Source organism: Canis aureus, chromosome 19 (assembly GCF_053574225.1).
Source record: "Canis aureus isolate CA01 chromosome 19, VMU_Caureus_v.1.0, whole genome shotgun sequence".
Lineage (NCBI taxonomy): Eukaryota > Metazoa > Chordata > Mammalia > Carnivora > Canidae > Canis > Canis aureus.
In genome coordinates, this window is record NC_135629.1 from 56,999,414 (window position 1) to 57,024,364 (window position 24,951).

At 61.4% G+C, this 24,951-nt stretch overlaps 2 protein-coding genes across 15 annotated transcripts in view; both read left to right on the forward strand.

Annotated features, from left to right (window-relative positions):
• PIP5K1C (phosphatidylinositol-4-phosphate 5-kinase type 1 gamma) overlaps positions 1–8,917 on the forward strand; it is a 62,676-nt gene extending 53,759 nt beyond the window's left edge. For 6 of the 14 annotated variants that reach the window (XM_077860490.1, XM_077860480.1, XM_077860486.1 and 3 more), the window contains 4 exons: positions 1,503–1,623; positions 2,869–2,946; positions 5,437–5,520; positions 6,116–8,917. In XM_077860490.1, the coding sequence (XP_077716616.1) occupies positions 1,503–1,623; positions 2,869–2,946; positions 5,437–5,520; positions 6,116–6,118 (286 nt within the window). In that variant the 3' untranslated portion in view covers positions 6,119–8,917. Of the gene's footprint in view, positions 1–1,502; positions 1,624–2,410; positions 2,833–2,868; positions 2,947–5,436; positions 5,521–6,115 lie in introns of those variants that run through there. The other 8 variants (XR_013358357.1, XM_077860484.1, XM_077860481.1 and 5 more) reach the window with 5 other exon arrangements.
• A 1,726-nt stretch (positions 8,918–10,643) lies between these two features.
• Positions 10,644–24,637, forward strand: CACTIN (cactin, spliceosome C complex subunit). The gene is made up of 10 exons (XM_077860501.1): positions 10,644–10,850; positions 13,637–14,117; positions 16,767–16,862; positions 17,311–17,456; positions 18,321–18,483; positions 18,565–18,679; positions 21,580–21,772; positions 22,465–22,587; positions 22,701–22,984; positions 23,219–24,637. The coding sequence occupies exons 1-10, from the start codon at positions 10,684–10,686 to the stop codon at positions 23,707–23,709; spliced, it is 2,259 nt and encodes a 752-aa protein (XP_077716627.1). The 5' UTR covers positions 10,644–10,683; the 3' UTR covers positions 23,710–24,637.
• The last annotated feature ends 314 nt before the right edge of the window (positions 24,638–24,951 follow it).

Sequence of the window (24,951 nt, forward strand, 5' to 3'; positions counted from 1 at the left end):
CAAGGATTTTATTTATTTATCCGTGAGAGACAGAAAAAGAGGCAGAGACACAGGCAGTGGGAAAAGCAGGCTCCCTCCAGGGACCCCAACAAGGGATTGGATCCCAGGACCCCAGGATCATGCCCTGAGCCAAAGACAGACACTCAATCACTGAGCCACCCGGGCGTCCCCAAAATTTATCTTTCTATTTTATTTTATTTTTTTAAAAGATTTTATTTATTTATTCATGGGAGACAGAGAGAGAGGGAGAAGCAGGCTCCCTGGAGGAAGCCAGAGGTGGGACTGGTGGGACAGGACTCCAGGATCATGTCCTCAGCCGAAGGCAGGCTCTAAACTGCTGAGCCACCCAGGGATCCCCAAAATTTATTAAAGATTTTATTTATTTATTCGAGAGAGACAAGCGGGGCTGGGGGGAGGGCAGAGGGGAGAATCAGACTCCCCGCCGAGCAGGGAGCCGGAGGGAAGGATGTGGGACTCAACACCAGGACCGCAGGATCCTGACCTGCTTCACCGACTGAGCCTCCCAGGTGCCCCCAAATCAGTGGGCATGTGGGAGAAACGTGTGTTTTCTGTGGAGGGAAGGAACGTTCTGTGTCCCGTGTATTGATCGAGGCATCTAGTTGCCTATGTCCTTGTTCGGTTTGGTCTGTTTGGTTCTGTGTTTGCTTTGTTATCAAATTCTTCTTGCTTCCATTGTTGATTTCTCCTTCCCTGCTTCTAAAATTTCTCTTCTTTCCAAGACCCCTTTCTTAGCGTTCACACACACTCCCCGCCTGCGCGTTGCCATCAAGAATTACTTTGCAGACACGCAGACAGACGCCCGCGTGCACACACAGCGGTTTCTGCCACCAGCCACTTTTTCCCATTAACTGAATTCCTGCCGTGTGACACATCTTTCTGTCTTTGCCCCCAAAACAGCCTACCATCCCACGTGGCTGGAGAGCCAGCTCCCCGTGGTTATAGGTGCCCCTCCCATCTCAGAGCTGTGCATTTTGCTCATGAGATGAACTTGTGCCCCCAATCACCTGGCCACCAGGTGAGACCTAGGAGTCGCCTCCCCTCCCATCTGGAGCCTGTTTCCATAACTCAGGATACCTGGCTCTTCCAAGATCGCAAATGCTCAGTAAAGATTACAAAGGGGTTCTGACCTCAATGTGGGATGGGTGCTAGGTGTCCCTCCTTTACAGGTGGGGCTACTTGAGGCTTAGGGTTGGGAAAGGACCTTCAGGGTCGCCAGGGGTGAGTGGTGAGGCCAGGACCTGCCCACCCGTGTGTGCTTGAGCAGCGGTCAGTAGAGGCTCACCTGTTGGTGGGCACATCCTCCCCACCTCGCCACAGAGGTGTTTGGAGGCAGGGGGTGGGGGGGCAGTTATTTGGCTTCCTGAGTCTTTTGTCCCCATGATGACCTCCTGATGAGAGGGGAAGAGGCAGGTGCAGGCTGGGGCTGGTGTGGGTGCTGTCCGGAGCCCCGCCTCAGGACTCCCCTGTCCTCGTGTCCCCAGGGTGGAGGCTTCTCCAGCTCATGCCTGTGCGGCTGCCGAAGCAGAAACCACCAGCCAGGCCTCGGAGCCCGCCAGCCAGGCCTCGGATGAGGAGGATGCACCCGCCACAGACATCTACTTTGTAAGTCCCCTGCAACTCCTTCCGTCACCAGACCCCTGACCAGGCATACACTCCTGCAGTCACACTCACAGAACACCCACGTGGACACAGTGCACTGACTGGTCAGCAGTCACATGCATACACTCTTGCACGCCCAGTGTGCCCTCACACACGTTCACATCACATGCTCACATGGCATGGGAACACATTGCCTTCGCCATCCAGGCCAGGCTACTCCAAGACCAGGAAACAGCCCTGTCCCTCCTCCCCAGGCCTCGTGACCACCGCCAGGCAAGGCCCTAGCCATGCCACCGCATCTCCCTAGGAAACATCTGGAGTCCTCAAGCTGTGTGCCCCACCGGGCCAGCCTCTGAGGGCTGCAAACCATGTGGATCTTCTCCTGCTGGGTGGTGGGTACAGCTAGGCGGGTTTTGTTCTCAAGGATGCAAGGGAATTGTGGCAAGGGGTAGGTGTGCTTCACGCTGCCAACCTCACTGGCTGAGGACTCATGGCTGCTCCTGGATGGGGCGGGGTCTGTGGGAGCAAGAAGCGGCCCTCCCCCAGGGACCTGGGACCTCTCTTCCAGAGCAGGGGGTCGCCTCCCCCCACTGCATCTCCCACAGGCAAACAGCTGGGCCAGGAGCCTGGGTGAGGTGGGTGCTGGGCAGCCAGGTAGCCTGCAAAATCCAGTCCAATGATACCCCCCCTGCCCCAGTGGGTCCTGGGGCTGCCTTCCTCAGGCAGCCCTACTGAGGGGTCAGGTCAGAAGGCCTTATGCAATGAAGGGGACTGCCTCTCCTCCTCCCAGACCTTCGATCTTGTTGGCCAGTGAGCTGGGGGCCTACTGCTGCTGCTGCTGCTGCTGCTGTGTAGCTAACACCACCTTGCTCTGTCTTGGGGCCTCCGTCGGGCCTGGAGAAGGAACAGGTGCACTGTCTATGCGTCCACACACCCGCCGTCATATCCCCATCCCTGGGGGCTTGGTTTGTGTCCCATCCTGTGGACCGGTGTGTGAGGTGGCCCCAGGGGGCCATGTCCTGTATGTGTGTCTGGGTCCTGACACCCAAGTGGGCGGCCAGGCCCTGTGGGCAGCAGAGAAGGTATCGGGCTGCTGTGGGACCCCTGCCACCCTGAAACTCACCTCCTGCTTGGCTATCGGCTTACCTGCCCCTGCCCAGCACCCTCCCCACCTAACCGTCCCCTGGATTCCTGTTGCCTCATCCTGTCCTCTGTTTGCTTCTTCCCCCGCCCACCCGGCCCGCCCAGTTCACCGATGGGAGGTACTGGATTTACTCTCCCCGGCATCGCCGACTGCGGGCCGTGACGCTGAGCTCCTCAGGGACTGTAAGTGACCACAGCAGGCCTCCAGGGAGCCCAGCCCCTGTCCCACCACCCTGGGCAGCAGGGAGCCACAAGTCCTGGCTGTCCCTCGTCCTCTGCGAAGGGACTTGGGGAAATAATCACCACGACTGAAGCTGGTCATGTGTCCCCAGTGATGTCACCTAGGTCCCTCTGAGGTGGGCATTGCTAGGCCGGTAGGCACACAGCCAGGGCTAAGGGGACTTGTCTGTAGCGATGGGGTCTGCATCTGACCCCAGCCCCTGGCTGTCTTTGCCCCCTCCCCAGCCTGCTAAGTCAGGGACAAGTCGGTAGACTCTTGTCTAATATTCAGACCTGGCTGCCAGTGGCCCCCCAAGGGGCATCTGCCCTGCAGAAGCAGGTGGTCATGTGGGTCAGCAAAGGGACTTCAAAGCCAAGCTTTTCGCTGCAGGAGAGAGGAGGTGGTATCTCCATACCTACTTGATAGTGGAGAAACCACGGGCTCAGCTCCCCAGGAAGCCCACAAAAGGGCACAGTTCAGGTAAAATCTGGGTCCAAATTCCCAAGCAGCCCCTGTGTCTAGTAGACACCTATTGTGCTTGGGACACTGTGGGTATCGTGTAGCCATGGTATTATCAGGACCTGTTACTTTCGTCATGAGCAATAAATGAGGGACCCAGAGAGGCCTAGGAACCTGCCCAGAGCCACACAGCACTCAAGCAGGCAAAACAAGTTGAATACTTGAAGTAGGAATTTCTGTTCTCAAGATGAGGCCCCTCAGAGGCTCCCATCCCCTACCCTAAATGCCTCTGAGCGTCAGTGGGTGTCCAGCACTGCCAAGCAAACCCAAGAAGTGGAAACCACTTCCCCAGACCTTCCTGCCATGCTGTGTCCTGCTGAGACAGGGATTCCACACCCCGAAGATGATCCAAGAGCTGGGGATACACAGCAGGCCCTGAGGCCCCCTGGGGAAGTGATTTGCAGAGGCTGCCTGGAGAGGGGTTGACCCGGACCAGGAAACACTCAGGATGTGGGGAGGCGGGAAGAGGAGGGGGCCTCCATAGAGGGCACAACGGAAGCAAGTGTGAGGGCTAGGTGAGTGGGCACAGACCCTAGGGCCTGGGGAGGATGTGTCCTTGGCCCCACTTCAGTGGGGTCATCGCAGAGTTCTGGATCCTGCTGCCCGCGATCCCTCCTTCCCCTGAGGCCAGCTCTTTGCAGAGTTCAGATGGAGATTCTTTTGTCCCACATTCTTGTCCTAGAGGGGCAGCTGCCCTGGCATCGAATGTGTGCTGCAGCTGCCCTGTGTTGGACACTGGGCATGAGCAGCCCCAAAAGAGGCCTCGCCCCATGCTCCCGGACTACCGGTTCCAGCCGGCTGGGATGGGGGCCGGGCGGGGTGTGCTGTGACCACCAAGCGGTGAGCAGGGCCTATGCGCCTCTCTGTGCCAGGCTGCCCGCTGATGGACGGCCTTCAGGGGGATGTGGCCCTGGGCCAGGTGCCTGGTGCCAGTGCCGGTGGTCTGGCCTGTGAGGGCAGGTTCTGCAGCCAGAGCTGTAGGAGGGCGGGATGGAGGGGACACAGAGGTGGGGAGAGGCAGTGGGGGCCTTGAAGGGCAGCAAGGTCAGGGGGGTCCTGGGTTCACCCAGAGAGCCTGGAGGTCGCGTGCTCGTACTTGTCCTTCAGGAGGCTCTGAAGAAGCCGCCCCTGCAGAGCTGAGGCTCGTGGTTGTGACCCGACCGAGGAGGGGCAGGTCTGGGGGCTCTTCGGGTTGTGGCCTCCGCGGGTTTAGCCAGGGCAGAGGTGGAGCAAGGGCGCTGCAGACTGGGGGTGGGGATCCCCAGGAAAGAGGAGGAAGAGGGAGAAGGGATCTGCAGGGGTTCTGGTGCTGAGAACAGACCCAGGAGGGACAGGTGTGGGTGCCGGAGGAAGGTGCACCCTGCCCCCCCCCCGCCCCCCCCCCCCCCCCCCCCGAGTCTGACCCAGAACGGGGACGGACCCCTCCCCTGAGCCGGGAGAAGAGCGGCCCACCCCCTGTGGCTGGCTCTCTAGGTGGCCCGCGCCTTGGTCGCCCCCTCTCCCGCCCCCAACATGAGGAAATGGGCTCCACCTGCAACCCGACTGCCCTCATCACCCAGGACCCTCGGTGGAGGGGCGGCCCCGGTGGCCACACAGGAGGCAGGACCCGAGCCTGGGTGCCACCCCCCGGGCGGGGGCTGAGCAGGGGGGAGGGGACAGGGACAGCAAGCAAAGCGCCCCCCCCAGCTCCGCTGCACCCTGCGCTCCGCTTCCTGCCGCCCGCCCCGCGCTGCCCCGCTCGCCCGCGGCCCGGAGCCGTCCGGGTGGGGGGAGGGCCCGCCGGGGCCAGGGGCTGAGCCGCCGCCTCGTCGTCCGCGTTGGGGTCCGCCTCCTTTATTTCTGTTTCTTCCTTCCTCCCTGTCGCCTCTGTCGCGCCTCCTCGCACCCCTGCTCTTCTGCGCCCTTCCTGCACGCGCGCCCGCCCGCCCGCCCAGCCCACCGATGAGAGGAGCTGGGTGTACTCCCCGCTTCACTATAGCGCGCACGCCCACCCAGCCTCCGACGGCGAGAGCGACACCGTAAGTGCGCCCCGCTCGGCCTCGGGCCAGCGCACGGCCTGCCCGGCCCGCCTGGCCACCTGACGCCTGGCCACCTGACCCCGCCTGGCCACCTGGCCCCGCCTGGCCCCACCTGGCCCCGCCTGACCCGCCTGGCCACCTGGCCCCACCTGGCCCCGCCTGGCCCTACCTGACCCCACCTGACCACCCCTGGCCCCACCTGACCCCCCCTGGCCCCACCTGGTCCCACCTGGCCTCTCCTGGCCACCTGGCCCCACCTAACCCCGCCTGACCCCGCCTGACCCCGCCTGGCCACCTGGCCCCACCTGGCCCCACCTGGCCCCGCCTGACCCCGCCTGGCCACCTGGCCCCGCCTGGCCCCGCCTGGCCCTACCTGACCCCACCTGACCACCCCTGGCCCCACCTAACCCCACCTGGCCCCACCTGGTCCCACCTGGCCTCTCCTGGCCACCTGGCCCCACCTAACCCCGCCTGGCCCCGCCTGGCCACCTGCCCAGGACCAAGGGGGAGACAGCGGGGGGGGGGGGGAGGAGGGCAGCAGCTGGGGGTCCCGCCCCACCCCTCCACCCCTCAGCCACCCTCTTGCCTTCCGCAGTAATTCCTATGCAGTCACCGACCCGGAGCCGAGCGCCCGCCGCCGCCCCGGCTGCTCCCCGGAGGCCCGCCCGCAGGACCTGGCTGCACGCCGGCCGCCGCCGCCGCTCCCGTCAACTACCTATGCCTGTGAGACTGTGAACCTCCCTGAGTGTCCGATCATGTATTTATTTTGGGTCCTTACTCTTTGCACAAAGACAGCAGCACACGTGTGCTTTTTTAGAAAAAGATAAAAAAAAAAAAAAAAAAAAGGACGTGTCACGGGAAAAGAAGAAAGTCCACTGCACTTTGTGGTTCTTTGCTGTGCTTGCATGTGTCTCCCGGAGGGAACAAGGCCTGTGGGCTCGGGGGGCCGTGCCCCCCCGGCTGAAATCCACACTCCGAGGCTCTGTCTTTCACACTTGGACGGGATGCAGAGGAAGGAAGGGCCCCCACCCGCAGCCCATGGGCTCAGGTTTCCGGGCCAGGCACTGGACATCCGACCTTGGAGGTGGCTGACCAGTGGTCCGGGGGCGACTCTCCACCCTGCCGAAGCCTGTAACCTCTACGAGTCTGTTTCCCACCACCTCACCTGCCAGGTGACTCATGAGCAGGTATGGCCGGGGGCCACCCCTCTCGCCGGAGCTCAGGACTGTGGGCCTGTCTGTGCTCCCGGCATGGCCTGCTCAGTGTCTGGAAGAGGGCCTGAGCCGGGGAGGCGCGCTGGGCCCTCAGGCCGTGGGACTTGCCGAGAGCCGGTCCTGGAGCAGGGGCCCTCCCGTGCTCACGCTGCTCGGCTGTCCAGTAAGAGATGCTCCTCCAGGCCTGGGATGGGCTTTGGGCTTTCTCTTTAAGATGCTGACATGAACGCAAGTTAAAGGATAGGAGACAAAATTCCTCATGAAAAATAAATTTTTTTCCGGTTTGTTGTCCTCAGCAGGGGCAGCCCCCCCCCCCCTTGGGCTCAGAGAGCTCGCTGTGTCACTGTGGGCACCAACAGCATGGCAGGGTCCATCCTGTCCCCACAGAAATGCACTCCCACCTCCTGAGAGGTGGCATGGCGGGGATGGTCTTCCCCCTAACCGCTCTGCCCCCCACTGGCTTGCTTGGGAGGAGCTGGGAGCTGGCTTGGAGCAGAAGCTGTGCCTTCTGGAAGAATTTCTCCCAGCCCTTGCCTTCCTGGTGGAAAACCTACTGATCCAGGAGATTGATTTTCTGTGTCCCTCATCTCCCCTCGCCTGGCTCTTTTCTTGTGCCTGGAGGGAGCCTGTTGGCCTGGCTGCCATCGGTCCAGAGCTGCCAGGGAATGTGCCAGCGTGCGGCCCTGAGAGAAGGCAATCCTGAGAGGATCCGTCAGAACAAGCCCGTGGGTGTTCCCAATTAGAAGCAAAGTGATGTCCTCCCCCTCTTGCCCAAGGAGCCTTTGTCCAGAGGCAGAAAGCGTCCTTACCTGGATTTCAGATCAGCATCTCTGCAGGTGCCCTGGCTGCATGCTGTGAGTCGTCAGCACATCCCTACCCCTTCTCGCCAAGGAAGGTGGCGACTGAGCAGACGGAGGTCTGAAGGGGTATCTCAGGCCTTGGTGACTGACAGGGACAACTATGTCATCCAAAAGCCGGCATTGGGAGTCCCCTCCCGGCCCCCAAAGGTCGGATGTTCAGGCACATTGTGAGTTCTGTGGGGATGACCAGAGCAGCAGGCACAGTCCTCCTGGAGCAGTGTGCCCTGGACACAGGACACTGACAGCCACCTGGAGCTTTAGGAGACAGGAGGGGAGCCCTTCTGGTCCCCGCGGGCTTTCCTAATTGAATCACGAAACAAAGGCATCACTTAGATGCTGACACTTGAGAGAAATTTGCAGACGTCCTGGATATCATGATGTTTCTATTTTTGTGTTAGGTCCCAGAGACCCCTTTGGAGACCTGTTTTGTGTTGGTTGCTTTCTTTGTCCCTTTTCAGAGAACTGTCACGTGGATGCTAAACGTGGTCTGCAGACTGTGCCGGTGGGAGTGTTTGCTTATTATGTTCCGGGGGTGGGGGGTGGGGGCAGGAAGGCAAGACCTTATTTATAATGTGTAGCAAAATTCAGGGCCTTTCCCAGGCTCCACCCCCTACCCCCCTTCCCCATCCCAGGAAAGCCCTGGACCCACCCAGCTGTGCCCACCCCCAGCATAGAAATCTGAGTTCCTTCATGGCTCATCCCCGATGGCTGCTGTCCCTGAGATGGCTGCTGTCCCTGAGAGATGAGAGCCTGGGCACCGTCTGGATTGCTGTGCTGTGAAAACAAAAGGCATTTCCTGAGACTGACAAGGTGCAACTTCCTGAGAGCCCCTGCCAGCCTCCAGCCTCCGTCCTCCCGCCTCCCCTCGCCCCTCCCTCCACCACTTGGCTCAGTGCAATACTCCCGGTGGGGTCCCTTGCCATGGTACTGTCGCTGCAGCCCCTCGGTCTGCTCCCCGGGCCAGCGCCCTCCACCGCCTTTTCTCTGGTGGCTCAGTTGCATTGCCTGTCCCCGCCCCCAATGTCGTTTTTATGGTCGAACTGATTTCAACACAATGAAACTGCAAACCTCGTGTGTCTTAATTCTCTCTGGGGGTTCCGTGTGCTCAGCCCCCGTGGTCTGGGGTGTGACAATCTGGAGCGCGGCCTCATCAGGCACAGAACGCCGTCTCTTTCAAACCCAGAGCCATGGGCACCTCTGTAACTGTGCAGTCCTGCTGGCCCCAAATAACATATGCAGCCCCCCGGCCCCTATCCTCCCTACCGCCCCTCCTCCTTTTTACGTTGAAGAGTTCTCTCTAATAAAATCGGGTAATAAGCATCACCCTCTCTCTCTCTGCCTCCGTACGTTCTGGTGGTTGGCTGGGGAATTTAAGGACTGACTTTGAAGGAGAACAGAAAGAAACTTTGGTCAGATTTAAAATAACAGGACCGGGGATCCCTGGGTGGCTCAGCGGTTTGGCGCCTGCCTTTGGCCCAGGGTGCGATCCTGGGCTCCCGGGATCAAGTCCCACGTCGGGCTCCTGGCGGAGCCTGCTTCGCCCTCCTCCTGTGTCTCTGCCTCTCTCTCTCTCTCTCTCTCTATGTCTATCATGAATAAATAAATAAATCTTTAAAAAAAAAGCAATTTAAAAATAAAAAAAAATAACAGGACCTAATGCCTTAATAGCTGTGGCCTGCTTTGGGTTCCAGTTCAGCTCAGGAAACTGAAAAATTTCTGACATCAGCCCAGCTCAAAAGAACAAACTTGCCAAAGTTTGTATTTGTTCCGCCAGCATTGCTCAAATTGAGTAATGAATGCATGGACCCCTTTTAAGGGGAAAATATTTCTCCAGGATTCCCAACTGGAGAAACGCTGCTTTGAAAGTAAGATCCCATCTGTGAGCAGGCCACTGGACGCCCAGTTTCATCCTGATGCGGAACAGCACAGCTCACTTAGAACCTGGACATGCCGATGAGCTGCAGCACGTTTACCGTCACGTCCAGAGAGTATTCGCGTACTCTCAAAGATGCATCTGCATTTTGAGAGTCACAGGGCCCTTTGGGTTTCATCCACATCCTGATAAGCTGGCTTGTTACGGAGGGTGGCAGGAGACGGTCTTCGGGAAGTCTTCTGCACCACCCACCCCACCCAGCGCCTTGGCACGAAGCAGAGTGCAAACTAGCATTTAGGGTGAGGTCATGAAGTTGTAAAGATAAACATTTGAAGAGCTTAAACTAGAACACGAAGTACCATCCTCTGGGGTGGGCTGCGGGAGCTTGGAGCAGGGACTTCGGGGTCTTCCAGCCCTACCTGCCCTGGTCCTTCCTGGGCCACCAGTCCCTCAGGGACCCCACCTAACAACCAGCACCCACACACACACCCCTCTCCCTGCTCAAAGCGCTCCTGTGACTCCCCAGCACCCACAGAACAAAACCGCACCACCTAGTTCAGATCCCAGCTCCATATTGCCTCATCGGGGCTGGGGCCGGGGGGACTACTGTTTCTTAAACTGACTTTCCATCTCTGAGCCTCAGTTTCCCCATCTTTGCGGGCGATGGAGCATGAGGGTAACTCTCAAAGGTCAGCCCAGCCTCGAGACTTTTCAGTCTCCGACCTGGAGTCCGTCAGTCTCCCCGGTGAGCAGCCTGGACTCGAACCCACGACGTCGCAGCCTGCCCGCCTGCACGGGCCCCGAGATCTCGCGGGCGCGGCGCGCCTCCGCTTTGGCCCCGCCCCCCCCCGAGGCCCCGCCCCCTCCCAGGCTCCGCCCCCCTCGCTGTTCCGGGTTCGCTCTGGCTCCGCCCACGGCCCCCGGGCCCCCCCCACCAAGGCGCGAGGACCCACATGGAGCTGCCCCTAATACTGCCTAAAGGGCGAGTCCTCCACCCTGGAGACGGAGGCCTGGCCGGAGGCCGTCACACGGGCCACATTTGAGGGCAGTGGAGAGGTGACGGGGCGCCGGAGTCCCGGCGGGACGGGACAGCGACACAGGTTTCCTTCCCTCGGCTCAGGCGCGGGCGGGGCAGCCTGGCGCGCGCCGCAGGGGAGGAAGGCCCCCGGCGCAGGCCCCGGATATTGTGTCAGCGCTGCCGCCGCCGTCTCAGCTGATGGGTCGGGACACACGCTCGCGCTCGCGGTCGGCTGGTCGCAGGCGCCGCAGGCAACGGAGCGGGAGTCGGAGCCGAAGTCGAAGCGGGAGCCATGGACGGCGAAGCCGCCGGCGCCGGGACGACGAAGTACGGCGCAGGCGGAGGCGGCAGAGCCGGGAGCGCAGGTGGGCTCGCTGCGCGGACGGCGCTGGGGAGCCGGGGATCCCGGAATTAGTCCGTGAGGGCTTCCTGGAGGAGGAGGCGTCCGGCTGCGGGTGTCGGTTGGGCAGCGACAGCAGAGCGAGAGGCGCCCCAGGCGTCCCGGGGGTCGGAGGGGACAGTGGGAGCGCCGCGAGCAGGCGGGGGCGGGCTGGGCGGCGCGGTCCGGCCGAGAGCCGAGAGCCGAGAGCCCACCCGGCCGTCCTTGCGCCGCGGTGAGAGGTTCGGTCGCTACTGGGAGGGAAGCACGAAGCCAGGGAGGGATTCTGAGCAAGAGAGCGACGTGGCCTGACTTACTTTGTGGAACTTTCCGCCGGTTTTCGCGTGGGAAAGGGACGGAGGAGGCTGGCAGGAGCGACAGCGGGGAGGAGGAAGGTGGTTCGGTCGTCTGGGCAACGGAGGGAGGCGGTGGGAGGCACACTCGAGAGGGATTCCTAAGTGGAGGTGACAGCTCTTGCCGCCGGAGTGGGCGCCAGACAGAAGAACTGCTGGCGACAGGTGGCAGGCCTGGGCCGACTTCTAGGACCTGGGTCTCCGCTTCTCCGAGGCCCGCAGTCCCGTCTTTTTGGAAAGGGGACGCCTGGGGCGTCTGGGTGGCTCCCTTGGTTAAGTGCTCTGCCTCCGGCTCAGGTCGTGATGGCCGGGTCCTGGGATGGAGCCTCACACCCCCTCCCTCTGCTTGTGCTCACTTTCTCTGCCAAATGAATAAATACGAGCTTTAAAAAGCGGGTTCGGGGGGGAATGGGACACCTCTCCGCTCTCCAGGCTTGGCTTCAGGCTGCTCCTGCACAAAGGGACCCGACGGTGCCGGGGACTGACTTCCCGATCTCGGTCCCAGTGCTGACTAGCCGCCTGCCTGGCTGTGACCGTCGGGCCAGTCCCTGCCCCAGTGTGGCCCACGTGTGCTCCTCTCCGTACCGAAGATGTCCATGGGGCCTCTCCCAGCACGCCTTGTCTCCCGTCCCTCCGGCCTGTTCACACCGTAGTAGCCGCAGTGGCTGTAGTCAGAAGTGGCTGATGGCCCTCTAGCTTCGAGAAAGTTTTTCTTTTCTGAGGCTCCTAAGATCATTGCAACCGCAGGCTGCCGAGAAGTTATAAGAAGCAGAACGGAAGTAGCGCAGACAGGGTTTAAAGCAGGGTGTGCAGCCTGCCGCTTGTGAAGCGAGAATGGTTTATACATGTCTTTTTAAAGATTTTCTTCATTTATTAGAGAGCGCGTAGGTACGTGCATGAGCAGGGGGGAGTGGAGGAGGGAGAAGCAGACTCCCCGCTGAGCAGGGAGCCCAACACGGAGCTTGATCCCAGGACCCCAGGATCATGACCTGAAGCGAAGGCAGACATTTAACCGACGGAGCCACCCAGGTGCCCTTGGTTTTTACGTTTTTAAATGGCGAGGGGGGGAAAAGAAAAGTATTTCATGAGACGTGAAAATTTTATGGGGTACTTGAATGCGTCCAAGTTTTGGGGTGCAGAAGTAAAAACTTACTGGGACCCACCCATGCCCATTAGTTCCTGTCTGTCCGAGCTACTATTTCCCTACACCAGCAGAGCAGCAGACTGTGTCCTCGACCATCTGGCCATTTACAGAGAGAGTTTGCTGGCTCTGGTGTGAGCCCCTGGGGTTGGTGTTTCCTGCACTGGTTCACGGACAGCAGTCAGTCTTCTGTGCATCTCTCATATTTGCTGTTTCCTGGTATTCGAGTTACTCAGGAGAATCAGCCATCCTGGGTACCGAGTTCAAGTTGGGTTGTTTATGAAAATCTGATCAAGGGGGAATTCCTGGGTGGCTCAGCAGTTTACCACCTGCCTTCGGCCCAGGGCATGACCCCGGGGTCCTGGAATCGCGTCCCACATCGGGCTCCCTGCATGGAGCCTGCTTCTCCTTCTGCCCCCCCCTTTCTGTGTCTTTCATTAATAAAAAAGTAAAATCTTTAAAAAAAAAAAAATCTGATCAAGTGTGTAGTTTGCCTACAGGGACTCTAAAATAATTGGTTCCCGTGGCATAGATTTTTTTTTGTGAGCTTAACAAGTGGAGCGTTTAACAAAATGAAGAGACACGGTTGTTCCTCTGCACACTCAAAGGCCCCTGACCGTTAAGGAGCCTATCCCTGCAGTAGGGCTCGTGCATTCCATTTCGTGTCCACAGTATTCTTTGCCTGGTGCTTGGGTCCTGCCAGTCTTACTCCAGTTCACTCTGGCCCATCCTATGAGACCTGTTGAGCCACCACTTCTCCTGTAAGCTCCCTCTTGTTACCTCGGACAGATCAGATCCTCTGTGTCCTATACTTACAGCTCCTGTACCATCCAGGCCACAGCCCGCCTCCCTGTCCTCACTCCCTCCCTTTACTCCCCTTTGTTCACGTTGCTCCAGCCACACAGGCTTCCTGCTGCTTTTTGAACATGCCAAGTAAATTTCTGCCGCAGGGCCTTTGCTCCTGCTGTACCCTCTTCATGGATGACTCTCTCCCTGTGGCATCTTCCCCCACTTCCTCCAGAGTTGCCTCCTCAGATCTCTATCTCCTAATGCCTAGTCACTCTTCTTTGCGACTTCTAGCACTGTCTAGTGTCATGTGGCGTGTTTGTTGATGGGAGCCTTCCAAAGGGTGCGACCTTTGGTCGGTATCACTGCTGGTCACGGCCGTGTCCCCAGGACCTAGAACAGCGCCTGGCACAGTAGGTGCTCGGTAAACATCTGTCAAACAAGAGACTGACCAGCAGGCAGTGAGCGCACCTCTGTGGATTCCCTCCACAGGTCAGATTCGGAGGAAGAAAGGTGGCAGCGACGAAGGAGGCCGAGCCCGAGCCCACTGCCACCACGATGGCGCTCACAGGACCGGTCCTCTCAGTCCGACTCGGATGAGGAACGGCAGGAGCAGCAGCGGCGCCGATGGGCCCGCCGGCGACGGACACGTTCTTGGTCCCCGGGCTCCTCGGCATCCAGCTCGGCCTCCCCAGACCGCTCCCAGAGCCCTCGGGAGGCGGCGGCAGCCCTGAGCCAGCAGCAGAGCTTGCAGGAGCGGCTGCGGCTGCGGGAGGAGCGGAAGCAGCAGGAGGAGCTCATGAAGGCCTTCGAGACTCCCGAGGAGAAGCGGGCCCGGCGGCTGGCCAAGAAGGAGGCCAAGGAGAGGAAGAAGCGGGAGAAGATGGGCTGGGGGGAGGAGTACATGGGCTACACCAACACCGACAACCCCTTCGGCGACAACAATCTCCTGGGCACCTTCATCTGGAACAAGGTGAGCCTCTTCCCGCCCTCGGCACGTGGCGCATCCTTTGCAGGTTCTTCCTTCCTTTCTCGTGGGTTTGCTTCATATGCCTTTTACGGTTTCTGTTTCAAGAGACGTGGTTTAGCACACGCAGCACGTGTTCCCAGGTGGTACTTTGCCGTTAAGAGTGTATTTTATCCGTGCGCACGCGCCCTGGTTTCTGCCACCTTTTACTGAGTCAATTTTCTTGCCGTGTAAAATTCCAAAGACTTTCCCCAAGACACCAGGCTAATCTCAGACGTGACCGGGAGCAGGTTCTCTGCGTCGGGTGCCCAAGATGGGATTCCAGTTACAGATGCTCAGTCGTCTTGTGGACGTCTCATTGTCGAGATGAAAGTCACATGCGGATCACTCACCCGTCAGTCCCGGCCTTGCGCACAGGACTTAAAGCCACAGGTTTTCTCTCCTAGTTCAGAAGTCGGCTCATGGCTGCTTTCCCCAACCTCTGTCATCACGGTCACGTGGCCATCTTGTGTCTTCGTGTAAGGACACTGGTCATTGGTTTAGAGCCCAGCCTAACTCCACGTGACTTGGTCTTATTTCACTACATCTGGGGTCCCTCCTCTCTGCACGTTAGTGTATGTCCCACCCGTGCAGGAGGCTGCTCTGAACACTACCCTGTTTCCATGTAAGGTCCCCTTCACAGGTTCTGGGCTTGGGAAGTGGATGCGTCTTTCTGGAGGGTGCAGTTAACCCTCACACGGCACCCATCTATGGTGGGATGGGGGGTGGGGGACCCCTGAGGTGGCACAGTCGGATGCCATGATGTCTGCCACTCACCATGTGCACTCCAGGCCTTTGTCTAGAACACACTGAGTCCACGCCACCGTGGGCCCTGCTCCTCGCCGCACCTCTGCCTGGAGCACTTCCTACCTCTTTCTGTGGCTGCTGCTTTCTCGTTCCTTCAGATCGCAGCTGACCTGGTCCCTGTTCGGGGCCCGCTTGTTGCCCCCCTTGGTCCCACAGGTCCTAGTGCTGCCTCTCCCCTCCTAGCACTTCACTCATGAACCTGTGCCACTCAACTGCTGGCACTGGGGACCGTGCAGGCCCAGCATGCATCCGTGAGCGTGCACCAGGCTCTGGGGACAGAGCTGTGGACGGCTATCTGGAGAGAACGCAGACTGTACAATCAAGACCCGCTTTAGATGTCTGCTTGCAAAGCACAGAGGAGGAGAAGGCAGGCAGGTGTTGGGGTGCTCTGGCTGTGGTTTAGAATAAACATCTAAACGCGGGTTCTGATTGATAACGTGCGTGCGATTCCTGCCAGACTGTGAGCCCCACCGGGCAAGCTCTGTCCCCAGAGCCTGGTGCACGCTCGACCCTGGGTAGGTGTGGAATGAATGAGTTCGGGGTGGGGTGGTGTGCACACACATGTGCTCAGGCATTTCCCCAACGGTCTTTCTTGGGCCCCATGCTGGCTTAGGGGGATTTGCCCCACAAGAGGCCTTCATTGGCCCCTCCGGTGATCAGCACGTTGGGGGTCGACCCCAGCTCAGCCTCTGAGGCCGCTCTAGACAGGCCAACAGTTTGGGCAGCATCATGCGTTTTGTCTCCTTTTCCCAGGACCGCTGGCTGGCAGCATGGGCAGTCACCATGTTAATCGTTGACACACACTCCATGCTGGGTGTTGTTCACAGTGCTCTCTGCGTGTTGGCTCTCCCTGACTTGGCCTTGTCGGCTCCAGGTCACTGAGTTGGTGGCCCACGGTCTCTATGCTCCTGAACGGCAGAGCCGTGATTGGAACCAGGGCTGCCCAGCTCCTCAGTTGCTGTTCTTTGTGGCCACAGAGGTGACAAGTATGGTCGCTGCTAATAGGTGTGGCGGCTGGGGAGGCCAAGGAGCAGCACGGGCGTCGCCGGGTGGTCCCTCACTGAGCTCCGTGTCCTGCTGCGGGCATATTTTCCTGGGCACTGGGGGCCTCCTTGACAGCCCTCGGAGCCAGGGGAGTACATGTCAGTAAGTGTGGGCTTAGCGCCCGGCTCAGGCAGTAATCATGGGGGGGATGTCAGGGTCGAGGGGTCTCCAGCCCCTGTGCCCCAAGCACCCTCCATTGGGTGAGGGGGCAGATAGGAAAGAAGCATTGACCATGTTGCATGGCACCCCAGGGGTCTGTGAGCCCGGGGACTGCTGTTCCTCTCATAGCGAGCCCAGCAAGTGTGCTCTCTGAGTCCTTCCATCGATGTCCTGCCTCTGCCCACATACAGTGGGCCTCTGACCTGCTGGGGGCTTAAACGGACCTGGCACAGCTAGGCTCCTGTGTAAACCAGGGCAGTGGGGCTCATGTTGAGGTGCTTCTGAGAGAGACCTCCGAGAGTCCCTGGGGCAGGCGGCTGCCTCCCCTCTGCACGTTAGTGTATGTCCCACCCGTGCAGGAGGCTGCTCTGAGCATTGCATTCGGCCGTGTTGGGTCTAGGAGCACTGAGGGGGCCGCATCTTCAGTGGGACTCAGGGAGGTGTGGCCGTGGACAGGTCACTTCTCTGGGCCTCACCTGCAGAGACGCTACTCAGCCAGGTGGATCTCGATCTGGGTCTCACAGAGGAGGGCATGGAAGATCCTTGGCGGGTGGTGCCTGGGACGGAGGCGTCTCTGCTCAGTGGGCATGTGCTTGGCCCTTCCAGGCCCTGGAAAAGAAGGGGATCAGCCACCTGGAGGAGAAGGAGCTGAAGGAGCGCAACAAGAGAATCCAGGAGGATAATCGTCTAGAGCTGCAGAAGGTGGGGTTGCCCTGGGCCTGCCTACGCGGGTCAGGAGGCCTTCCCTTGTGAGGGCCTAAACGCTGGCTGACCCTGGCTTAAGTCAAGGGAGACCTGACTGGCTTATGCAGTAAGTCCAGGGGAGGTTGGCTTCAGGCACAGCTGGATCAAGGGGTTCAGGCCGTGTCTCAGCACACTGTCTCCCTCCATCTCTCGGTTTTGATGGGCTCTGGGCTTTACTCTCAGAAACTTCCTTCAGTTAAAGGTCTGAAATGGTCCTGGCTGCTGCAGGCTGCTGTGTTTCCAGCAGAAAGAATGTGCGTCTGCCCTAGTGTCTGTCTGAAGCAGGCTTTCCTGACTAGTCCACACCCGGGCTGGTGGGCTGGGGCCAGGCCTGGGATAGAGTCCCACCCCTGACCTCAGGGTCCCCCATGGCCTTAGAGAGTACGTCCTCCCCGTGCACCCCCAGGTGAAGCAGCTGCGACTGGAGCGGGAGCGGGAGAAGGCCATGCGGGAGCAGGAGCTGGAGATGCTGCAGCGGGAGAAGGAGGCAGAGCACTTCAAGACGTGGGAGGAGCAGGAGGACAACTTCCACCTCCAGCAGGCCAAGCTGCGGTACGTGGGCAGGCCTGCACGGTGCTGCCTCCACCTCCCTCTGCCCACAGCCTCTTTCTGGGCCCAAACGCACAGAGCCCTGTCTGCCCCAGGGCCTTTGTATATGCTGTTTGCACTGCTTGGAGCCTTCTGCCCTGGCTGGTTCCCCTTGCCCTTCAGGTTTCCACCCATCGCCGCCTCAGGGGGTCCCTCCCTCACCCCCTTTCTGGTGCCAACCCCTGCTGTGTGTGCCGCTTCCTGTTCACTTCCTTCCCTGAGCCTGTCACTGACGAGTCCCCTTGTCTCCCCCATTGAGTCACATGCCAAGGAGACATCTGCGTGATCTTCGCTCCATGTAGTGGTGCCACAGGAGCTGAGCAGAGTGCTAGACCCCAAGCCAGAGTGGTCACCCCTCTCTACTCCAGCCCACAGCCTGGTCCACAGACAAGGACTGTGAGGCTCTAGGGCTCACGAGCACCCCAGGCCCGGTGTGTGTGCGCCAGGAACCCACTCCTGGCCCCTCTGTCCTGAGGCCTGCTGGCCATGCCAGCCCCAGGGGCTCAGACCTACCTGGTTCTGACTCCTGTCCCCATGGGTACAGCAGTGAGGCTTCGGATCTTCCACCCCAGCAGCCCACCCCAGGTAGTGGGCTCCTCCCTGCCCTGCTCCACTCCCACCTGCTGCTCCTCAGATGCCACGCTTACTTACGTCTTCCAATTCCCTTGCTCCTGTGCCTGGCACCCCCCCTTCCCGAAGACTTCTGTGACCACCAGCCCCTCCAGGCCAGGCTCTCCCCCTGGCACCCCTCCAGAGTAGGGTCTTCAGGAGGGGCAGCGGGGGTCATGATGTCCTGGGCTCTGACACCACTTCCCTGCTCCTTGGCAGCTCCAAGATCCGCATCCGGGACGGGCGGGCCAAGCCCATTGACCTGCTGGCCAAGTACATCAGCGCCGAGGACGATGACCTGGCTGTGGAGATGCACGAGCCATACACCTTCCTCAACGGCCTCACCGTAGCGGATATGGAGGACCTGCTGGAGGACATCCAGGTACTGCCCGGCCCTGCCCCTTGCACCCGGGCCCTTGGGATAGCCCTCCGCCAACTCGCCCCTCTGCACGTCCACCTCCAGGTGTACATGGAGCTGGAGCAGGGCAAGAACGCAGACTTCTGGCGGGACATGACCACCATCACAGAGGATGAGATCGCCAAGCTGCGCAAGCTGGAAGCGTCGGGCAAGGGCCCAGGTAACCCAGCACGGGCGCCAGAGTCACCAGAAAGCGCCCGGTGTGCTCTGAGGGACACATAACTGGATCTGCCTTCGTCTGGGTGGCTCCCCAGGGAACCTTGGCCTCGCTGCTGCTTCAGTTTCCCCACATGGGGTCTCCGTCCCTCTCGAGGCCTCTCCGGGAGCCACCAGGGGGCAGCAGCAGGTGCTCCTGACGCTGACTGGGTGGGGGCTCAGAGCCCCCAGCGCACCCACCGGCCTCCTTGAAACACTCAGCCGCTCAGCTTCCCTGGGAGTGGTGCCAGCAGGGGCCTGTTTGTTTGGGTTTCAAGTTTTTGCCAGAGGCTTGGTGTGTTTGAACCAGAGTGGGACTCGGCTCCGCTTGTCTGGGAACCCCCTGGAGCCCTAGTCTGTTCAACCTGGTGATCTTTCCGTGTGCGTTCTTGCCCTGGAGGTGGCCACACACTCATGACCTCTGGGGCATGACTCTGGAGCTCAGCACCACAGACGCTGGACCCCGACCCACTCGGTGTCAGAAACACTCCGTCCTGACAGCCACAGAGCTCCCTAAACATAACCTGGTGTCCCCTGGAGGCAGGATTGTCCAGGGTGAGAACCGCTGTTCTAGGAGCTTATAACCAACACGGCATTCCACCCCTCGAGCCGCCCCTCAAACCACGCCTGGCTCCTCTGCGCTTATCCTGGGCACGTCCTCTGCTGCTATTTCTCAGGCGTGGTGGCCTCCCCTCCCCCACGCCTGTGTTGCTCAGACAGGGCTGGGGCTGGTTTCCTCTGCTTAGGAGAAGGAGGCACGTCTTTCCTTGTCTTTGTAACTGGTGCTTTGTTTTCTTGCGTCCCCTCCGCACGTCCTGTAGTAACTTCAGGAGAAGGAAAAGGAAATACTTTGCTGTTGGAGATGCTTGAGGAGGCATTTCCTTCGGTGGCAGCGGGGCTGGGTATAGAACTCTGGACCAAAGGGCACTGACTGGGCAGGTGTGGCCCTGAGTGCCGATCCAGGCCACCAGGCCACTCAGTGACCTGGGCCAGTCGGCTGCTCCTGGGAGCCTGGTTGTCCTTTTTGTCCCCCAGGGATGATAAGACATGTTTGGGAGCATCACGGGAGGAGAAACGAGTAGGTGGTTGTCACGTACCAGAAGCTGCACTGACCAGTGTCACCGAGGGTCGTGGCATTCAGGCTCACCACTGGCCTTTGCCTCCCTCACCCCCCACCTCCTGGGGTTCCCTTCACTTGCCCATGTTGGAGCCCCACTGTGACCCCCCACATCACCATTTTTGGCACTTTGCTCCCTCATCTTAGTGGGACGCATCCTCCAGTAATTTCTGGCGAGAATCAGGAAGTTCTGGGACGTCATGCACGTCCGGCTGGGGAAGAGTGGGGGCCGGCCCGCCCTGTGCCCCTGCGCACAGCTGCCCTGTGCCCAGTCCCCGCCCGCTCTCCCCCCTCACCTGAGCCATCCTCTGAGGTGAGCTTTGCTTTTCCGTTTCTCCCTTCGGCCTCATTTCCAAGCAGTCTCAGTTCCATCGTTCCTTGAGTCAAGCGCCACACGTTGTCTTTACAAGTTCAGTTGGGCTTCTCTTGTTCTCACGTTGGTAGCTGTGCGGTAGAAAGTGGGTGACCGCGACGGGTCCCCCACTACCGTTCCCTGTGGGTTCTCCCCGTGTGCTGCCCGCAGAGTGCTCCAGTCAGCAGGGCACAGCCACTCGGGCACCCGCCTCCAGCCAGCCGGGCCGTGTAGCTGGGTGTTAGGGGGCATCTGGACCTGGGACCCGACTTTAACCCATGACAAGGTGGAGCTTGGCTCGTGTGGGGCTGTGCCGGCAGACGCAGTCTGTGTGTGGTGTGAGTTCTGTGTGAGCGAGCGCGGGATGTGGCCCCAGGGGCGGCTGGGAGCTGTCTCTGAATTCACTTCTGATCCTGTAACGTTTCTGTGCCCGTCGCAGACTCAGCCGGTCAGACTAGGGTACCTGGGGCGCCCAGCTGTGTGCAGAGGGGCCGAGTCTCGGTGCTGCTTCCCGGGTCCTGCGCTGGTTGGCTAGAGGAGCGTGCTTCCTTCGTGCCCCTCTCTGACCGGCTACGACTCCGTCCAGCGGGAGGGTAGCAGAAGCCAGGTCTTGAGCAGGGACCATGTTCTGCTCATGTCCCTCTGCACCCAGCAGCAGCTGCATCCTAACTCCTGAGGGCCAGCACGGCTCCGCAGAGAGGCCCCACAAGGCCCCTGCCCCGGGGAAGCCACAAATCGGGCATCCGGGCCAAGGGGAGCGATCTGGGAGGCAAACGGATAGGGAAGGTCACATTGCTGGAGGAAAGGCCCTGCGACAGGGTGTGGTGTCTGTGCTGAGCAACAAGGAGGCGGGTGTGCCAGAGCGGGTGGGGCCCGCAGCACCCAGCACCGCCCTCCGGGGCCCCCAGCTAACACGGATGCAGGACCGTGGTGGGGGGTGGTGAGCATGCTCCCCTCCGGGCAGCGCCAGGATTTCTTGCAAAGCCTGGGAGATGAGCAGCTCTCCTTCCTGGGGAACGGGGAGACCCAGAAGCGGCGAGCCCCCTACCCAGGATCACACGGCCGAGAGCGGGAGCAGGATCTGAACTCCCGAGAGTTGGGCTGTCAGGCGATCCCTCCTTGTTCTTCAGATGTTTTTCGGGGTGACAGGCCAGACATGCCAGGCTGAGGTGCTCGGACGTGGCCCGGGGGTCAGGCCCGCTGAAGGACCTGCCCGGCTCCCCAGGCCCACAGAGTCCGAACCATCCCAGCCAGGGTCTGTGGCCTGGTGTCCACTTCATGTGTTAGCAGGATCCAGCCAGAGGTGGGGAGGAGGACCCCAGGAGCAGGGGAGGAGGGGGGCAGGCAGAGGGAAAGCTCAGACCCCGGCCCGTGCTGAGCGTCCCGTCCCCTGCAGGAGAGCGGCGAGAGGGGGTCAATGCCTCGGTCAGCTCTGACGTGCAGTCGGTCTTCAAGGGGAAGACGTACAGCCAGCTGCAGGTCATCTTCCAGGGCATCGAGGGCAAAATCCGGGCCGGGGGCCCCAACCTGGACATGGGCTACTGGGAGAGCCTCCTGCAGCAGCTCCGTGCCCACATGGCGCGCGCCAGGTCAGTGCTGCCCCCGGCCTCTGTGGGGCCCAGGAGCCGGCCCCGGGGAGCGTCCGCTCACTGTCCCAGTTGGAAGGCTGTGCCCCTGGGGTCGGGGGTCAGGGTCCGGGGCGGCGGGCAGGGCCTCTGCGGGCCTGGCCTCCAGCCGCACCTGGCCTTCGTCTCGCCCGGGTCAGCGGGCATCTCGGCGGGCCCGGAGGCCGCCTGTCCCCCGTCTCCCGCCCACCCCACGCCCTCTGTGTACAAATTCTCAGCATGTTTGGCCGCGCCGCATAAACACAGCGCCTGGCTGTCGCTAACTGCAGAGCTGCCTCTGAGTTCACTCGTCCCCTGCTGGCGTCTTGCGCCCTGTCCCGCCTGGCTCAGTGGCTGACATGGCGCATGAATCCCTTGAACGGGGACCTGCCCTTGCCAACCGCAGAATGCTGCTCCCGGCAGGGTCGTCACTCTGAGTCCCGGCCCCTGGCCCAGAGGTCCCCACCCCCTGCAGCACCCCCACCCTGGCAGGCTCCCCCCGCCCCCCCGCCCCACTCCCCTCCACAGCCTGGAGCCTCAGGGCTTGGGCAGGGACCCCTTGGTGCCCTCCCAGGCTCCAGGCCCTCACCATCAAAGGGGGTCGGAAGAAAGGCCGTGGGGGAGGAGAGGGGCCCCTGTGCGGCCAGTGTCGGGGTGACCGGCAGCCTGCGTTCCAGGCTCCGAGAGCGCCACCAGGACGTGCTGCGTCAGAAGCTCTACAAGCTGAAGCAGGAGCAGGGCGTGGAGAGCGAGCCTCTGTTTCCCATCCTCAAGCAGGAGCCCCCGTCCCCTGGCCACAGGTAGGCCACCCCGTGGCCCCCACCCCACCCCTCAGCCAAGGACCTCTTGTGGGTCCCCGGGCAGCACCTTGCTCCTTGCTGCCTGGCCCAGCCCAGCCTCCTCCCTTGTGCAGCCTGGAGCCTGAGGACCCGGCACCGACCCCGCCAGGGCCCTCCTCGGAGGGCGGCTCTGCGGAGCCCGAGGCGGAAGGGGCGGCACCCGTGGAGGGTGAGGCGGACGGGGAGGCCGTGCTCATGGAGGAGGACCTGATCCAGCAGAGCCTGGATGACTACGACGCCGGCAAGTACAGCCCCCGGCTGCTTACAGCGCACGAGCTGCCACTGGACGCCCACGTGCTGGAGCCCGACGAGGACCTGCAGCGCCTGCAGCTGTCCCGCCAGCAGCTCCAGGTCACAGGTACGGGGGCGTGGGGACCTGCCCGGGGCTCACGTGCAGGGCTTTCACCAGCAGGCTCTCTGGCCGCGCTCCTGGCCACAGGCTCTTCGGTGCCCACCCAGGAGGACGCGCGGAGATGACCCAGACCGGGCGTCGGGGGCAGGGGGCAGCGAGGGGGGGGCTTTCTGTGCACCTCTCGGTGGAGCCGGGGCCCAGGGCTGCCGCATCCCCGCCAACGCGCACCCCTGCCCGCAGGCGACGCCAGCGAGAGTGCGGAGGACATCTTCTTCCGGCGGGCCAAGGAGGGCATGGGCCAGGACGAGGCGCAGTTCAGCGTGGAGATGCCGCTGACGGGCAAGGCCTACCTGTGGGCCGACAAGTACCGGCCCCGCAAGCCGCGCTTCTTCAACCGCGTGCACACGGGCTTCGAGTGGAACAAGTACAACCAGACGCACTACGACTTCGATAACCCGCCGCCCAAGATCGTGCAGGGCTACAAGTTCAACATCTTCTACCCCGACCTCATCGACAAGCGCTCCACGCCCGAGTACTTCCTGGAGGCGTGCCCCGACAACAAGGACTTCGCCACGCTGCGCTTCCACGCTGGGCCGCCCTACGAGGACATCGCCTTCAAGATCGTCAACCGCGAGTGGGAGTACTCCCACCGGCACGGCTTCCGCTGCCAGTTCGCCAACGGCATCTTCCAGCTCTGGTTCCACTTCAAGCGCTACCGCTACCGGCGGTGACGGCAGGGGCCTTCCTCCCACACCATCTGCTGCCCCCCTCGGGGTCTGGTGGAGCCAGCAGCCTCCCCGGGCCGGGCGAGGGGCCCCGGGAGCTCAGGCTGGGCCTGCCGCTCCACCAGACTCAATTTCCCCAGTGGGAAGGGGGTGCAGGGGGGCTCACCACAGAGCCTGCTGGGGACAGTCAGTGCAACAGGGTGCGGAACAGGGAGCGGCGCTCTCGAGGGGCAGGAAACCAAGTCCAGGGCGGCTGCAGGACTCACACCCCTGGCCCCTTCCCTGGCTGGCCTGGCTGGGCCTGCAGCACAGGGATGTGGGTCCCCGCCGGGCACGGTCCAGGAGAGCCTGCTGAGGGGCGCCTGAGCTCTGGCTCCCCAGGTGGCCCCAGTGCTGGTGTGGGCCAGTGCCCCCCGGGTGGGCGAGGAAGACCCATCACCATCTGCCGTCGGGTCCAGGAGCCCGGGGGGGGGGGGGGGGGGCTGAGATGTTCTGTGGCTGCAGGAGCCTGGTCTCTGTGTGCGGCTGTGGCACGCCATCTGGCCTGGGGGCCCCCCATGTTGGGACAGCTATGTCCCTGGAGAGCACCTCCCAGCCGGCTCAAAACTGGCCTCGGCGTCCGTGTGTGGCCTGAGCCCGGCGGGGCTGACAGGTGCAGTCACCACCCGGTCACACGCTGCCCCAGAAACGTTTCTTCTGACATTTGGTTCCAGAGACGGTTCCTTCTGGCCTTAAGGGGGATGACCCCCACCCCACCAAGGGCCACCTGCGGGCTCCTCCAACGGCCCCACCCACACGCCCTGTTCTGTCTGGAAATGTTTTAGGTGGTTTCTCTACGAAGACTTTTTTTAGGTGGGGGAAAGATCTTATTTTCATTTAATTGGTCGACTCATGAAGTTGCATGTTTTTTTAATAAACACTTTATTTTAGAATACTTCCAGACTGTCAGAAATGCTGCAGAGTGCCCCGCCCTGCCCTGCCGCCATGTCCTTACCATCTCCCGTGAGCCCAGCACACACGTCCCAGCCAGGGCTCGGGCAAGACGACCTTTTACAAAGCTGCAGAGCACTTCAGAGGTGGCGGCCCCTCGGGAACCTCCCGCTCCAGGTTTCCCGTCTCTGCCCGCCCGGCCTCACCTCCCAGTGCGTCTGACCGGCTGGAACCTGGGTGGGGAGGGTGCTCTGGTCAGCACCCCCCAGGGTGCACAGCCTAGACTGTTCCAGGGCCACGGGTGGCCCCCAAGCCCAC

Bases quoted from the DNA above. Each gene is read 5' to 3' on its own strand.
- CACTIN (XM_077860501.1), top strand. From the start codon at position 10,684: ATGGGTCGGGACACACGCTCGCGCTCGCGGTCGGCTGGTCGCAGGCGC. The intron at 10,851-13,636 runs GTGGGCTCGCTG...TTCCCTCCACAG, and splicing joins CGGCAGAGCCGGGAGCGCAG to GTCAGATTCGGAGGAAGAAA. The intron at 17,457-18,320 runs GTACGTGGGCAG...GCTCCTTGGCAG, and splicing joins CTCCAGCAGGCCAAGCTGCG to CTCCAAGATCCGCATCCGGG.